The sequence below is a fragment of the Penaeus japonicus genome, unplaced genomic scaffold, assembly GCF_977035675.1.
Source record: "Penaeus japonicus unplaced genomic scaffold, GWHDUDI00000001_assembly GWHDUDI00000034, whole genome shotgun sequence".
Lineage (NCBI taxonomy): Eukaryota > Metazoa > Arthropoda > Malacostraca > Decapoda > Penaeidae > Penaeus > Penaeus japonicus.
This window is the reverse complement of record NW_028234436.1, coordinates 17,757,569-17,775,068: the sequence shown is the minus strand read 5'-3', so window position 1 is coordinate 17,775,068 and position 17,500 is coordinate 17,757,569. Positions and strand designations below refer to the sequence as shown.

Below are 17,500 nucleotides of genomic sequence, written 5' to 3'. Positions count from 1 at the left end.
TGAGTGACTTTGTAAACATTATGATGGCCGAAGGCTACTCTGCTACACAGGTAAGGCAAACAAAAGGCTGCAGTTACCTCATTACTTTTGGCATTTCTTTTGGTACTTTTTCTCATTGGTTAAGTCTTATTTGATCCGTTTTTTGTTGTTTTTGTTTATTCATTTTTAGTATTACTATTATCATTATTTTTGTTATTATTATGATTACTATTATTATTTTATTATATATTATATATTATATATATCATCATATATCATATCATATATCATCATCATTATTGAAGCAAGATGCACTTAACAAGTAGGTGATAACTGAAAACAGGTTAAGAAGTTGCTTATGGTAATTAAGTGCAACACTGCTTTCCATACATGTTGCACTACATCAGTCATCCCCAACCTCTTTTCAAGCATTCACTGTGTAAATATTTCACAAGAAATACATTTATATTGATGGTCTTTTTCCTCGTTCGATCATATTACTCGCAATTAACATTCAGGGTCACTACTTCATCGAACTCGCTCACATTACAGGTCCTCAACCAAATACACGATGTACTCATGAACAACAATCAACTGGGTGACATTCAGAAAGCTACAGTTTACGAGAGGCTGGCGGTAAGTGCGGCTGTCGTTCATCTGAGTTTGTTTATCGCACTGAACGGGAATGAGAGGAGATGTAATATGAAGAAGAGAGAGAGATGAATAGGTAGAGATGAGAGATGGATAGATAGGTAGATCGAGATAAATATCTAATGAGGTTAGTAGAGATAGAGAGATAGCAAGGTAGATCTAGATAGATAATAGAGTGGTAGATAGAAATAGATAGAGAGGTAGATAGAGATTGATAGATCTGGATTGACGGATAGATCAGTTCAGTTCAGACAGATTTGCGAAGACGTCACTTCGTCTGGGCTATATGCAAGAGGCGGCCTGGCCTCTGTCAGCTATGAGTACTGACTCATCTTTTCTAATCTTATCTGATTATCATCGGATAGAGAAGTAGGTACAGATGGATGATTGATAGATAGAGAGGTAGGTAGAGATAGATAGATAGATAGATAGATAGAGAGGTAGGTAGAGAGAGAGAGATAGAGGTAGGTAGGTAGAGATGGAATGATAGGGATAGACGGATAGAGAAGTAGGTACAGATGGATAGATGGATGGATAGATAGATAGATAGATAGATAGAGAGCTAGGTAGGTAGAGAGAGATAGATAGAGAGATAGGTAGGTAGAAAGAGATAGATAGAGAGGTAGGTAGAGAGAGAGAGAGAGAGAGATAGATAGATAGATAGATAGATAGATAGAGAGCTAGGTAGGTAGAGAGAAAGAGATATAGAGTTAGGTAGAGATAGATAGATAGAGAGCTAGGTAGTGAGAGATAAATATAGAGGTAGGTAGAGATAGAGAGGTAAGTAGGTAGAGATAGAGAGGTAGGTAGGTAGAGAGAGAGAGGTAGGGGTAGGTAGGTAGGTAGGTAGAGATAGATAGATAGATAGGTAGGTAGAGATAGATAGATAGATAGATAGGTAGGTAGAGATAAATTGATAGGTAGGTAGGTAGAGATAGAGAGGTAGGTAAGTAGAGGTAGGTATAGATAGATAAATAGATAGGTAGGTAGGTAGAGATAGAGGTAGGTAAGTAGAGGTATGTAGAGAGAGAGAGAGATAGAGAGGTAGGTAGAGATAGTTAGATAGAGAGATAGATAGATAGAGAGGTAGGTAGAGATAAATAGATAGGTAGGTAAGTAGAGGTAGGTAGAGAGAGAGAGATAGAAAGGTAGGTAGAGAGATAGAGAGGTAGGTAGAGAGAGAGAGATAGAGAGGTAGGTAGTGAGAGATAAATATAGAGGTAGGTAGAGAGAGAGAGATAGAGAGGTAGAGAGAGAGAGAGATAGGTAGGTAGAGAGAGAGATAGAGAGGTAGGTAGAGAGAGAGAGATAGGTAGGTAGAGAGAGAGAGATAGGTAGGTAGAGAGAGAGATAGAGAGGTAGGTAGAGAGAGAGAGATAGGTAGGTAGAGAGAGAGATAGAGAGGTAGGTAGAGATAGTTAGATAGAGAGGTAGGTAGGTAGAGATAGGGTCTGGAAGAAGGAGATTGGATTAGGAAGATAAATTTGGAGATATGTTTTCCCTATACATTTCTTAAATATAATAATGTGTACCTTGAGAGTAATAAAAACAAAAATTTAATTGCAGGTGTGTGACCATAGACTCATTGATGGAGGAGATGAATACCTGCAAGTGATGGACCTTTCTTGCACAATTATGAAACAGATGTGCAACTGAAGAGCTCATAGATTTTTAGTTATTCAGCATTTATCCTTCGGTTATAAATATGTGATAGCGTGATATTTTACTAGAATATTCAAGTTTAATTGTTTGTCTTTATATCTCTCCAAGTTAAAATATTTGCTTAACTTTGATGCTTTATAATATATGTACCCCTACAATGTGTGATCAGTTTTTGTTTGTATTTACATTTTCATCAACAAATGGGGTCAGAATGTACAAATATACCCATGGAGAAGTTTTGTGATGTATTTTTTTTTATTACGAAAGTCTATTTGGTATTATTTTTGTCAGTTCTGTACAATTTACAAATTCCAGTGACAGAAGTAATGATTGTTTGTATTACAAAAATAAAAGATCATTATTATTGGACATTTTTCAAACCCTTCCCATGGCTACAAGGGGGACATAGTATTTGTAATCCATATTTCAGATTGTTTCCTTTAGCAGTCTATATTATGTGCATGGATAGCCAGATTTTTAGTACTAGTAAAATCATCCACAATATCGAGCTATCGTAACGTTTGTGCCAGGCATTTGATCTCTTACAAATTCCTTTAACTTGGGCACCTCAATCTGCATCATTATCCTTCCTTTTTATTCTGCTACTTTTTTTCCAAATGAAGTACTCCACTAACTTGACACAATCTACAATTTTTTTTTGTCTTAGTTAATAAATCATATACTCTATCTTTGCAGTTATTTTTATGATCTTGGCAAAAATGGCACAATTTGTATATCTATAAATAGGTACACTTCACCCATTAACCCTCTCTGGACGGGTGGTACACTACGGTACTGCTCATTCAAGGGCCCGGTGGCCAGGTGGCACAATATGGTGCCAGTCATTTAATTGATTTAGGCCTAAGCGATCGAAAGCCCCGGCATTGTGACATGCAAGGCTGGAATGCCCCTGTCGGAAGTGGGTTAACCCTCTCTGGATGGGTGGTACACCACGGGTACTGCGCATTCAAGGCCCGTTCGCAGGGTGACGTCATACAGCGTCATTTATTTAACTGATTTAGGCCTATGTGTTCAAGAGCCCTGGCATTGTAACATGCAAGGCTGGAATGCCCCCATCGTGAGTGGGTTAAAGACGTTGCTATTTTGGCTCTAAATGGTCGAAGTGCCGGAATATTTCAAACTCATAAGCCTAATGCCTCGGGAATCTCGCCCGCACTGGCTATGGCCGGGCGCTGTACACCCGGATCACCTGGCGTGCTAGCCAGGAGGATAACCATGACGAAATATCTCGTCTCCGGCGACTGACCCTGCCACCCCTTGATGTGATACCTTGTCAACCGTCATTAATGGGTTAAATATAGAGAATCCACCAAAGGTAATCAAATAACAAACAAAATTAACACAAGTAGGTAAAAGATGGATGATCACCATGGCTCATTTATTGTCGTCATCTTATTTTATTTAAAAAACTACATGGTTCCTGCATTGCTATTTAGCTTGTCTATATTCACATTGATATCTATATATATTAACCCAATCCCAACAGGCCCAGTGAGAACTAGCAACCCCCTAAGCCAGGCCTAAGTAATATCACCTAGGGGACGTACACTAGTGTCACCCCGTCACCAGGCACGACGGTGTTACACACCATCGTCATTGGGTTAAGCCTTAACCCTTCCTTGGTGTTCATTTTTGCGGGGTTGAATTACTTTTGTGTTACATTTTTCCTTTGAAACTACAAGCTATTCATTCCTTTAGTTAAGAGGACCTACTAAAACAATTGGTAATAGTATCACTTTCACACTGCATTTTATTTTTTTGTTCATAATGCAAGCTAGTTATTCTTTCAGTTTTGTAACGAACTCATCTTGCCAAATACTAATTATAACACTATTAACCCTCTCTGGACGGGTGGTACACTACAGTACTGCGCATTCAAGGCCCGTTCGGTTTAGGCCTATGCGTTCGAGAGCCCAGGCATTGTAACATGCAGGGCTGAATGGGTTAACCCACTCTGGATGGGTGGTACAGTACTGTACTGCTCATTCAAAAGCCCAGTGGCCGGGCAGCACAGTATTGTGCCAGCCGTTTAATTGATTTAGGCCTAATAATTCGAAAGCCCCGGCATTGTGACATTCAAGGCTAGAATGCCCCCATCGTGAGTGGGTTAATATATCATACATACCCATATATCATACCACAATTCTAGAAAATAATAGACACATGCTATCTTGAGATGCCAAGCTCAGACCAAACATCTTAAAATGTGGCCCATCTCTTAGGGTTAGTAGAGATATCTTCATTCTCAGATAATTATATACACAGAATGAAATGTCAAAAGTTGTCAAAGAGATATGTCTGAGTTATTCATATATGATAATATATAAAGTGAAAACATGGCTGAATTAATTGTGATCTGAATAAGACTTAACAGATGCATTTTCCCTGCGTGCATGTGTGGCTCTGAACTTAGCTGTCCTTTAGAGGTTTATTTGTTCTGATTTCTATAATACTGAAGAGAAAAGCTATCAACAATTCTAGTATTAGCAACCAATGTTATTTCCCTCATTGTTATCATGCCACTGCTAACAAATTTTATTTCTTTAACAGTTTTTCTAATGACACTTTCCTCTTTATCATTTATCTTTCATTATAAAATTAATTCATTTGTATTTTTTATAGTACACAGATATTTTGTATATATAAAAAAAAGACAACACTACCATAATTGAAACACAGGTTAATAAAAGAAACTTACTTTATTCTATATATATATATAATAAAATTTGCACAATATATATGTCTAAGAGTAACATAATTTCCAAGCTTAAAAAGAAAGTTTCATGATTGGAATACTAAAGCAATGAGAAGAGTAAGACCAATTGGATTTATAGGAAGGCTTCACAAAAAGGAAAATGTAGTACATGACTGGCAAGACTGGTTTACAGAAATGACGTAAGATATGAAATAACGAGCAGCTGACTCCTCACACTTCTTACAGGTTTATAATATTTGACAAAACTGTAAAGGTGCTTTCACATCTCTTAACATAAAGAAAATATTCATAAATCATGGCAACATACAATGAGTTTCGACATGTTAAATACCTCCATCTTTCCCAACCTCTGTTATGATAATGAGGCGAGTACTACTACTACACACCCAATCATACTAAAATGTCTTGAGTCTATCCCTTAATTAGATTAAATGTTTGTAAATACAATCTGAAACTTAAAAAGAGAGAGTGAGAGAGAAAAAAAAAAAGAGACATGAGTGACCTATCTTAATACAATAAGACAGAGGATGATGAAGTCTGCATGACTTGAGAAGTGTAATGCCTCTCACATTATCTTTAACTTATGAACATTTCTTTGAATAATGTCTGACTAGGTGATTGGCAATATAGAATTCTATACTTCTGATCTTTTCCCGACTTTAGGAGTCAACGCCCAAAGATACCAATATAAAATAATCCAATCTTTCCAACTCCCACTAACAGATGAACAGTGAAACTATATCATTGTTGGCTGAACAAAACAAGTGATTTAACAACACGTAACCATATTCATTCCGTGGATTAAAAGATTTAACTTAAACTCTAACATTCGTGTGGCTTCTCAATTCTGGAGTTCAGAAACATGAAAGACAGAAGAAATGACTACAATCTACCAACAGTTCTTAATTCCTTTCTTAAGAATGTGAAGCCAGCAACTTTTTGGAAAAAAAAAAAAAAAAAAAAAAAGTGGAGGAAATAAGTATCAAATATAGAAACCTAAATCTGAACTATAATATAGAGGTTTTGAATTATGGGGTTTATAACACTGGTATATGAACTATGTAAACATATTTATCAATAAGAAGTTATATCTACAGTACTACATATCACACCAGATGTACTATATGCATATAACATTATAATTTCATATCTAAAGCTTCAAACTGTTTACAGTTTAAATCTAAAATAATGGACTGTCACTGAATACTGTCTTAAATCTATATTTCATACATATCATATTAACAGAGTTGTTCCGTACAAAAATACCAATTAGAAAACACAATGTTATACGCTCAATTAGAAACTGCAGCGTATATAGATAAAGATACATACCTGCTTTGCCTTCACTCCTAAATGTATAATTCAGCAACCCTTCTGTATTCAAATACATCTAAATAAATCTTAGAATTATTCATCAGGGAGAAAATACATTCCTATTTGGTCGAAGTTTAATGCATATCTGAAATACTTACACGTGTTACAAGCAGATGAAGCAGTTCCGCTATTTATGGTTCCAGCTCTGTGACTTCCTTCAAGCAATGATCACAAAAAGGTCTATTTTGTGGGATCCATGACCCTCAACACTTCATATTCACAAAGAAAAAAAGAATGTAGTGGTTTTCTGTTAACAACTGAGCTGCTTAAGAAACAGAATATCAGAAATAAAGAAGTCAATAATACATTTCCATTAAAAAAAGTAATAATAATAATAATAATAATGATAATAAAAAAATCACAACATCTATAAGACTCAAGTATTACAACCTCTTTCATAAGCCACAATTACTCGGTCTAAACATATTTACACTTAACATCAAACTCCAAATTTAATTAAGCAAATATTGTTTTTTTTTTCCTTTTTTTTTTTTTCTTTTTCTTTTACTATGTACATTTTTTTTTTTTCTTTTTGCTGTTACTTTTTTTACATGGAGATAATCAGCTTGATTTGCTCTATTTCAATTATTCGAGATCATTATTATCAACACACAAGGCTTTAGAAAAATCTCAAGTTAATACTATGCAAGTGCACCCAACCTCACTTGGTTACTTTGGCTAATGAGAAAGACAGAAAAAGAGACTTTTCTCGTCTGTTCCTTATTTTTTATTATTATTATTATTGTTTTTTCATTTCTTTCCAGGATTCTTGTAAAAGAGAAGACCTGTCAAAGAACACGATGCAATCAGCCATTCAAAGCTGTGGGATATATGCATTTGACAGAACAGTTGTAATAGAACTATAGATACATTAACCTTTGGTTTTCCAGAAATGTTGATCTATGGTTTGCATTCTGTGTCGGATAACTTTGCTAAATGGAATACAGTCCATTGAATATGAATTTACTGTCTGTAATATAATCTTCAAAGACACTCCACATACTGTGAAAATCTGGAGGACACTAAAAAAATTAAAAAAGGGAAAAATACATAAATATACTTTAAATAATAATATGAATAATATGAATAATAATAATAATAATCTCACGTAAGACACAAAAGTATGGTTTTAACTGCACATATTGAAAATAAAATGATGTGAACTCTGCATTATTTTCTAGTGTATTAACTTTCCTGCCGAAAATCTATATATTCGATTAGACAGAAATGAGAATTTGCAACTCTACTTATCAATAATATATTTATACATTTGGATACTTGAGTCTAATTATTAGACTCAGAGTATAAAGAAAATATGGATCAATTTCTATGTATTATTCGGTTTATCTACATTATATATCACTTTAGTTTGAGACACAATGTTGGAAGATATGACAGTAGGACTACAGTTTGCCTTAATTAAAGTTCCACTTGAAAAGAGGCAGGGAATTAACTAACCTCACACAACCAACAAAAACTGAGAAAACACCTCTGTTCATGTCACAATGACTTTCGACAACTAAACACTCTTCCAAAGATCACTGATCGTTGGTAACAAGGAGATGTCCCTTGTCTTGTTATTTCTATTTTCTCAATCGGCTCCAAAATGACAACAAAGAGAAAAACACAGTGGATATCCGTGCTGCCATAATCTGAATTCCATATGTTCTCTTGAAAACGGACCATCTTAAAAAAACAAAACAAAATAAACCTGTATATTCATACATACATATACATATATAAATATATACACACATATATGGAAGTATATGCATGTATGTATTTATGTATGTATATGTGTGTGTGTATATGTATATGTATATGTATATGTATATGCATATGCATATGTATGTGTATATATATATATATATATATATATATATATATATATATATATATATATATATAGATATACATATATATATATATATATATATATATACATATAGATATACATATAGATATACATATAGATATACATATACATATACACACACACTGACAATACTTCCAACTTTCCATTAATATATGTAGACTACTGTGTAAAACAAAAAAGCACCAATGCCTCATACACAGGCATTTCCTTAGTCAGTAGGGCCTCATCATGAATTTCTTTATCTATGCTATAACTAGATCATATGAAAGAAAAAGATGTCTCCATAATTAATACTACAATTGTTGCTGCTGCTGATTATGCACAAGAAAATGCATAACAAGAAAATACAGGAATTAAAGACCCTCAAATAAAGAAACAGATTCACACTACATAATCTCGCTCAGATCCGGCGTCTTCCGGCACATGGGGGGCTTGTTTTGGCAGCGAAGTGGCAGCAGGGTTGCAATTGACCACATCCACTGCAATCTGGACAGGACCTGGGGGACTGCCTTGGGACGTTGCACTATGGTTGCTTGCTAGGCTTGTTGTGTCTGTTCAAGAAAACATAAATATTAGGACTACGTTGTCCGGGCGATCTCCATCCCGCTCTAACCTGCAGTTGACATAATCAATTCACATAAAGGAGGCAAGTACATACAGATACAGTAAACATAGACATGCATGTAAAAAAGAAAGAATTTCACTGGAAGAGAATTGCGAGTTGTGCTTCTGGCTATATTTCTTGGTACACATCAGGATGAAAACTCTCACTATGCAAGGTGGGTAATTGGCATTTTGATAGATATCTGATCTTACTCCCTTTCTACACATCCACAACAATCAAAATCAAAGCTAACCTGCGTGTCCAGTTGTGGGTCGCCCCGCACCATGAACAATTACACTAACGCTAGGGGGTTCATGAGGTGACTCCATCCCGTCATCCTCTCCGCTCTCGCTCTCTTCCCCTTTCCTGGATCCAACTCTTTTTCTATCAACTGTAAATCAAGACAACAGGAAATAATACAAACACTCATGAAGAAAGACTGTGAGCATGACAACTGACCCGTTCTATCTTTTCAAGACCTGACATTTCCTCTCGGTATGTTCCCTGTGGTACTTGGGCAGTTCTGTTGATTTGGTACCTAGAGGAAACTCTCTGATCATCCTCTAAAGGAACAACATCAATCTAAAATCTCTTACTTACCACCTAACCCTCTTTGCACATGATGCAACCAGGACCTGACAGATTCTCCCAGTGTACTTACAAATCCTAACCAATATAACCCTAAAACTATAACTTAGTCTTATGCCAGTCACCAAGACTATATCACAAAAATAAATCCTGAATATACTATAATATAAAACCCACTGATTTAATCGAAGAAAATCTAAGGAAGAGGAGCAGAAAAAAAAAATAATAATAAATTCTAATTTACCAATGTTTTGCTCTGTCTTTGCTCCAGCTCCTTCCTCCACTTCCTCTTCTTGGTCTTCTTCGTCGTCTTCATCCGTGGACTCCGCCAGCCTCTGATAACCCTCAGGTCCACACTCTATGTTGCGGGAACTGGCTCTTCTCCTCCTCCGCTGTCGCCTCCTTTCCTCTGCGAGCCGCTCAGCTTCTTGGAAGGGATTTTCCTGTGAATATAAAATTAAGAAAGGGAACTCAACATGGGAAAACATGTAACTCTTTGTTAATATGTGTGTCACTTTCAATAGACACATAAATGTACAAATGAACAAACATCTCATTTATGTCAAAAGAATGAACCCCCCCCCCTTAATAATACCTTTCAATAAATAGTAGTGGCTTACCAATGGCCCAACACCTCACGCAAAGATAGAACTGTATTCTTGAACATATTGTACCACTTACGTTCATGGGTCAGAGAGGATTTCTAATTTCAAATTTTATGTTTTTTCCATGGGTGCAACATGAACACAAGATGAAAGAGTGAAATACAAAATTGATGAAAATGAGTCACTCAAACTATACAGCCCAAACAACCTATATAACCACCACATACCCTCTGTTGGTTAAAAGTTCCTCCCTGTGTGCCTCCATCAGAATTTATAAGAGGACTACTTTCATCCTCCGAGTCACTCTCCAGGTCTGACGGCCGTTCATCTCCGGTGAAAACCTTTCTCTTGCAGACTGGGCAGACTCGGCGGTTCTTGGTCAGCCAGGGATCAATGCACTTGGTGTGGTAAGCTGGAGATTTAGAATAAAATACTGTTTAAACCTTCTTTAAGGTTAGAATGTGTGCATAATATATGGCCCCAATGAATGCCAGAATAATAACGCAACTCCAACTAAATTGGCAAAAACTACTGAAACTCTACATAAACAAAAAAGAGAGAAAGAGAAACTAACCGTGAGAACAAGGCAATATGCGTAGTTTGTCGTTGTCAACATAATCCTCAAGGCAAACAGCACAACATTCATATGGGTCGCCTTTCTTGAACTTGTGCACAGGCAGCTTCTTTAGGGCTCTAGAGGAGAGGCGGTGCCGACGAGAGCGACGGTAATCACGGACACACTTGACGATCTGTCAATTAACAGAGGGTCAGAAATTATATGAGATCAGACGAGAGAGAGAGAAGGAGGGGTAATTGGAGGAAGAGTGAGGGTGGGAGAGGGAGAACACAAATGCATGTGACCGGTATTGAGTAGAATGTGACTAAGAAAGTATTCTTACATGACCAATATCTATGAGAAATAGGTTCATGGGAGAGGGAGAGAGGGAATGTGACTGGGAGAAAGAGAAAGAAAGAAGGAAAGAAAGAAAGAAAGAAAGAGAGAGGAAGAGAGAGAGAGAGAGAGAGAGAGAGAGAGAGAGAGAGAGAGAGAGAGAGAGAGAGAGAGAGAGAGAGAGAGAGACAGAGAAAGTAATCCATTTATGATTTCCTGGGAATTCACAATCACTACGTAAATATTCAAGCATATTACTTACTTTAAATATTGTATATATAAAAAAACTAAACATATTATTGCATCATGAAAAACAGAATTACTGGTGTGAAAATAAGTAAATAGAACTACTTTTTCACAACCTAAAAAAAGAAAAACAAACAACAGCTATATCAAATATTCTGAAAAAGCATACGAGTTCCTACAGATAAATCAATCACTGAATACAATTATAAAAACTATTCTAGACAAAATTTTTATCAATGGTAATACCCCAAATTAACGTGGCTATAATTTGGGAATAACTTATTTTTAAAAGACTATAGAACAGAAGGTAGAGAATAAAAGATAATAATACACAAAATGTACTTAAAATAAACAAATGAAAACAAGCCTTCAACCAAGCTTAGTCTAATCACACTTACAAGCAAGTCCATGCACATTCCCCATTCACTTTCCTTTCATCCTTATTCATAATTCTTAATTACTAATATACCCTCATTCATTTCCTACTAAAGTGTTAAACATTACACTAACCTTTGATTTTGTTTATAAACAATGCCTATCTACACCCTTAGCCAAGAAAATTCACAAGTGTCAAATAAGGGTTCAGTGGTGTTACTGTATCATACCATGGTAATGAAAAAGGCTATTAGTAGGCCCAACATGAGGGCAATGTAGCCTAGTATATAAGGAGTCCAGTCGACAATGGGGCCGGAAGGGGGCCTAAGAATCAGCTGATAGACCCTTTTGTGCATGAAAAGTAAAGTTTTAAAGGTTACATAGTCAATCCAATACCAAAGGATGCATTCATGTTCAGTTGAGAAGATATCTGTAAAATTAAAAACATAATAATAATAATAATAAAATAAAGCAAATCTCTCCATAGATATGAATAAATACGACCAAATGTCATACTGATACTTCTTTTTTCATCTTACTACAACAAAACTTACAGCATTTAACTATAAAGGGAATGCAATAAATTATATGCTGCTTAATGATATAGAAAGTCCACAATACGCAATAAATGGTGAAAATACCCTTGAATTCTTTTCAGCTTTACACTGCATATAACATACAATTAGGTACCATAAAAAAAAAAAAAAAAACTGAATGACTAATATCAACCCAATAACTGTGACAAATACTACGTGATGGATGTTAGCGCATGATGGGAAAGCTGTTTGGCATTTGATTCTGAATCCCCCCCCCCCCCCACGCATTTAACCACTGCAAACGGGTGTCATGACATACATGGCGCAAGAGCTCTGGCATTATAATGGGTGTCATGACATACATGATGTTTAGAAATTTTGGACCACTGTGTTATTTTATTGTGCTATGAGTAATGAGTAAGTGATGATGACAATTGCAGTCAGAAATACTATAATTGCCGTAATATTAACCCACACAGGACGGGTGGTACAGCATGTGTACCGCGCATTCAAAAGCCCAGTTGCCGGGCGGCACAGTATTGTGCCAGCCATTCAATTGATTTAGGCCTAATAATTCGAACGCCCCGGCATTTGGACATTCAAGGCTAGAATTCCCCCGTCGGGAATGGGTTAAGCAAAATGGGTATCACCTAAACCCTAAAACCAAGATGGCACCACTTCTTCTAGCACCAGCAGGAGAGAGACCCTTGAATGGTATCCATCCATGGTCTCTACCAAGCACTATCTTTATAGAGCGATGGCACATAGCAAGTTGCTGACCTCTTGCCCTCAAGTACCGCAGAAGGTGGCTCAATCCATGGCCAGTGTCTACAATTTGCCCCAGTGCCAGTAAGGATGCCTTTTACTATGGCACTCACAGTCATAAGCATAGGTTCCTTCCTCTTCCCTATCTCTTCATGTTATCTTCAACGAGGATGGTTATATGTGTCGTATTCATGACAGTAAATAAATACGAAAAAAATTAAGTTGCTTTTCCCTCCTCCCATAAAACAGCAATACTTCTATCACACTGAGTTTAAAGAAAATAATGAGCCGATACGGACCCTGAACTACAATTTTAATCAACTGCAGCAATGATAGAGCCTGTGATATGATATGACAGATATAAGTCTCTGAATACAGTAAAACACAATAATTAAAACACAAATATGGCTCTAGCTTTGCAATGAGAGCCTAAAAGAGAGTGGGAAAAGTCCATGTATGTTGTGTGACTCTGTCTCGCTCTGAAATAAAACTCATCCTGGAGACTGGGCAAGCAAATCTATTCCCCTGTTTGCAATGGGCTAAGGATGCTTGTCGACACCTATGGAACTTATCAATAAGGAAGAGAGGACAATATACAACGTATCAAGCTTCAAGCAGTAAGTAATTCCCTGAATTATCTTGGTTTAAAGTATACTTATAAACAAGCATCTAATTATACATTCTGCATTGAAACCAATAAACATAAAAAAAGTAACCTTCTAGATACAAATCTAAAAAAGATCAACCCTCAACTAAGATACAAAGACTTACTCTCATTCATCCCTACCTTATTTTCAAACAATGCAAACAGCCATAATAAACACAGAAGCAAGCAAATGCAAACTCAGGATTTTGCATAAACTACTTACCATAAAAGTGAGCATAACTATAAAGCAAATTCCTATGGTAATGGCAAAGGGAACCAGGTAGTTTTGCAGGTTGAAAGGCAGGTCATCAGTAATCTCCAAGGTGTACCTACAGGGGGGGTAGCAAAATATCATTAGAAGGCTGCTTGGCGGGCATGAACTAACACCACTGCAAAGGAACCACTTTAACAGCAAAGACAGGGTAAATACCAGTACCGTAGATCAAAATAACGTACAATGAATATAATATTAAGTGTTGCCCTAGTTTGTGGTTAGATTTTCATATCAATAATCTGAAGTATTTTTTTGTTACATTTGATTGCCAGGAGTATTCCTTATGACAGTCTAAAATCATAAAAAAAAGTCTTGCTATTTCTATCACAAAATGAAGAATAACACATACACACACACAAATATAATTCTTTGAAATTTCATGGTTTAATATAAATTCACAATAAGAAACAACTTCTCAGTTATCTATTTCCTTTTACATTATGAAAAGCTGTCCAAATGTTCCTTATACATGTACTCATACATGAACAAAATTTATGTGCCTTACCCTCTATCATACAGGTAGTTCTCTATGATCATAATAGCATCATCCTGACCAATGAATACTGCCGGCACAACCACCTCTTCAGCTTTGTGGTCGGCACTCATGGGTTCTGTGTTAAGATGAACACATTACGTTAGTGATATGGTATAATCTATGAGCTAATAACCATGCATACCATTGGCAAAAAACAATACCTTCCGTTGAAAGAAATGTGGGATGATATAAATCTGGGTAGCAATGAAAAGGGGATAGTGTTCCATGATGACGTAGAAGTTTTTATGCTGTTAACATACCTTTTCATCATAAAGGATAAAAACAATCATAAACTAAAAACAATAACCAACCCATTGCAAGCAAATAACAAACAAAGCAATACTCACGCAGGGAGTTAGATCCAACATTATGAACTATGACAGCTGCATATCCAGCATGTTGGGCATTTATCACTTTGTCAACAAATGAGCAATTGAATCTTCGAACGAGTGCAATCCACAGTCCTGCATATTCTTGCGGTGGAGGCTTGACCACAGTGCAAGCATCAGGCGGGGAGACATAGTTCACATATCCCTGTTATGGCATGCAATAGGTAACAATTAATAATTTTAGTGTATCAACTATGTACTCTATTCCTATTTCATACTTAATCAAATAAAACCTTAGGTAATATCATATATTACTGAACCAATTGTAATTTGTGATCAATGTATCCACACTTTAACCCATTCGCGCCGGTTGACGTGCTGACATGTTTTGTGGTTTTTGCATCAGATATGATATTGTGTGTCCGAGAATCTCGAGGTGTTAGGCTTATGCGTTCGAAAACCTGGTATTACGACCGTGCAAAGCCGGAATGGCCCCGGCGTGAATGGGTTATAGGATGATCTTAAAACAAATATTATGTTTTACATGTCAACCACAGGTCTGTGATTCTGAGACGTGTTATCAGATTTAGCAATCAAGAAACTCCAGAAGATACCATACAACTAAGTTTATATCCTAAGCTTGTAAACATATACATCTTTTGTAAGTCTGCTGATGAAAATGCATACCTTAAAACCTGAGAGAGGTAGAGGCGGGCCAAAAAGAGCTGGAAGATCTGCAATGGCAGTGACTGTTTTGTTTGTAACCGTGGAGATGACAACCACATCTGCTAGACATCTAGGGATCAGGCCAACCACCAACCACAGTCCCAGAAACAGCACCTGCCAAGTATATACAACTTATGTGAAAAGACCTACCATAAAGGACACAAGTAAAAAAAAAAAAAAAAAAAAAAATGGCATATAGAAAGAAATACAATACAGAACAGGGACATATGATTACTGATGGCAAATTTTATCATATATATATTTTTTCTCTTTTGAATAGTAATATATACAGTATCAATATATTTCACACAGTATACAGTAATAAGGAGAGCGAGAGAGAGACGCCAAACAAGTAAAAATAACCATTACGATAAACCTGAATCATCTTGCCATACAGATCCCCTTACCCTCAGATATCTGGCAGGTGGCTCCATGGTGAGAACAGCTGGTAAGATTGCTGTCTACCTCTCACGCAGAGCACATACAGTGTTGACTAGTACACCACAGTCTTCATGAGTAGAGCAGATGAATTCCGAACCCAAAGAATGGCTCCCGGCGATGCTGCTAATGGCTTCTTCTTCGAGGCATCTGCAAGAATATATATTTTCTAAATTCAGTACTGTGGCTCTTTGGGTCACTACTGAAATGTGAATTCACATATTCCTCTCTTATTCCATACAGAACAGAATCAACTAAACATCAGTACATAGCCATTTTGTAATGATGCTCTCTGACAAATATTGGTGTCACACAACAAGCAATATATGCAATATCTCATCTTTTAAAATATAAAATAATAACAATAAAGTAATAATACTTTCAATCCTTTTATATCAAATATCATACAGGACTAAAGTTGATTTTGACATACATACTAGTAAGCTAACACATTATATGTATCATGCAAAGCACCTTTTTTATATCGAACCATTCCAGATAAATAAATAAATAACCTAGATCTATTCTTATTTTCTTGCAGATTCACATTTTCAGCATTTTCCATGAACCCAGTTTTGGGGAGAAAATAGAAGTTATATACATTTTATACATTGTTTTTTTTCTAAATACTACCAATAAAATACAAGAAACACACAAGCATATTCAACAAATGCAACTAGAATCATATTCAAACAGAATTTCTTTTGCAACACATCACTTTGTATCAATATTGAAATATCTTCAAGGCCATGTGACTATAATAATCCTCCACAATGCAATATGGCAAATCATAATCATTAAAGATATTAAGTAATTAACCAATTCACATGAGGCTTTGCAAACATCGCTTACAAGCTAATCATATTGCTACAATCTGTGTTCTGGTCCTAATACCAAATGGCTTTGCTCAGTGTGCAATTCAGTAATGCTTAAAATTGAGAGAGCGAGAGTGAGAGAGAGAAGGAGAGAGAGAAGGAGAGATAATTAACCCCTTCACTATGAGGACGCATATACTGCGTCCTCGCAGTGCTCGTGACAAACCCGAGGACGCGCATACTGCGTCATGGCTGAGTTCTGTTGGAATTAAGTTTTCTTTCTTCCGGTTACTGTACGAGATCTTTCAGAATAGAGGTCGTATATGATACCATGGATTACTTGACTTTCATTATTATTACATAAGAGTGGGATTGGCTTATACCAGGGGAGGTACCGATGCGCCCTGCTAGCAATCATTTTATTATTTATTTATGGAACATTATGTAAAAATATAAAACTTATTATGATTAGTTTACCATACTACTTCAACCGTTTTCTTTTATCATCTGAGTGAGGCCTCCCACCAAGGTCACTCTTTCCATCTTCCTCCCAACCCATGTAAATAACCTGTCACATGCAAATGGGGGAAGAGGTTAACTATGCATATTTTGATATATAACACATGATGATTATGCTGAGGTTTTGGCTAAAAACTTGTCATATTCAAGAGCGACGTTTAAAACATGGTGCGCACCGGCAGCTCGGATGTGGCGTGGGGAGCGTCTTCTACTGCCCGTATATATATATATATATATATATATATATATATATATATATATATATATATAATATATATATATATATATATATATATATATATATATATATATATATATATTATTATAT

At 36.1% G+C, this 17,500-nt stretch overlaps 2 protein-coding genes across 5 annotated transcripts in view; one reads left to right on the top strand and one right to left on the bottom strand.

Annotated features, from left to right (window-relative positions):
• Positions 1–2,656, top strand: part of LOC122243029 (replication factor C subunit 4) — a 19,625-nt gene extending 16,969 nt beyond the window's left edge. The window contains exons 8-10 of the mRNA XM_086530878.1: positions 1–50; positions 532–615; positions 2,197–2,656. The exon at positions 1–50 is cut by the window's left edge and continues 66 nt beyond it. Of these exons, the coding sequence (XP_086387004.1) occupies positions 1–50; positions 532–615; positions 2,197–2,286 (224 nt within the window). The 3' untranslated portion in view covers positions 2,287–2,656. The remainder of the gene's footprint in view (positions 51–531; positions 616–2,196) is intronic.
• A 4,486-nt stretch (positions 2,657–7,142) lies between these two features.
• Positions 7,143–17,500, bottom strand: part of gzl (godzilla E3 ubiquitin protein ligase) — a 17,015-nt gene continuing 6,657 nt past the window's right edge. For 2 of the 4 annotated variants that reach the window (XM_086530874.1, XM_086530875.1), the window contains exons 2-11: positions 15,808–15,988; positions 15,362–15,514; positions 14,693–14,879; positions 14,316–14,421; positions 13,760–13,865; positions 10,651–10,825; positions 10,304–10,488; positions 9,716–9,914; positions 9,137–9,274; positions 7,143–8,830 (exon numbers count right to left, since the gene is read on the bottom strand). In XM_086530874.1, the coding sequence (XP_086387000.1) occupies positions 8,661–8,830; positions 9,137–9,274; positions 9,716–9,914; positions 10,304–10,488; positions 10,651–10,825; positions 13,760–13,865; positions 14,316–14,421; positions 14,693–14,879; positions 15,362–15,514; positions 15,808–15,834 (1,446 nt within the window). In that variant the 5' untranslated portion in view covers positions 15,835–15,988 and the 3' untranslated portion in view covers positions 7,143–8,660. The remainder of the gene's footprint in view (positions 8,831–9,136; positions 9,275–9,715; positions 9,915–10,303; positions 10,489–10,650; positions 10,826–13,759; positions 13,866–14,315; positions 14,422–14,692; positions 14,880–15,361; positions 15,515–15,807; positions 15,989–17,500) is intronic. The other 2 variants (XM_086530876.1, XM_086530877.1) reach the window with 1 other exon arrangement.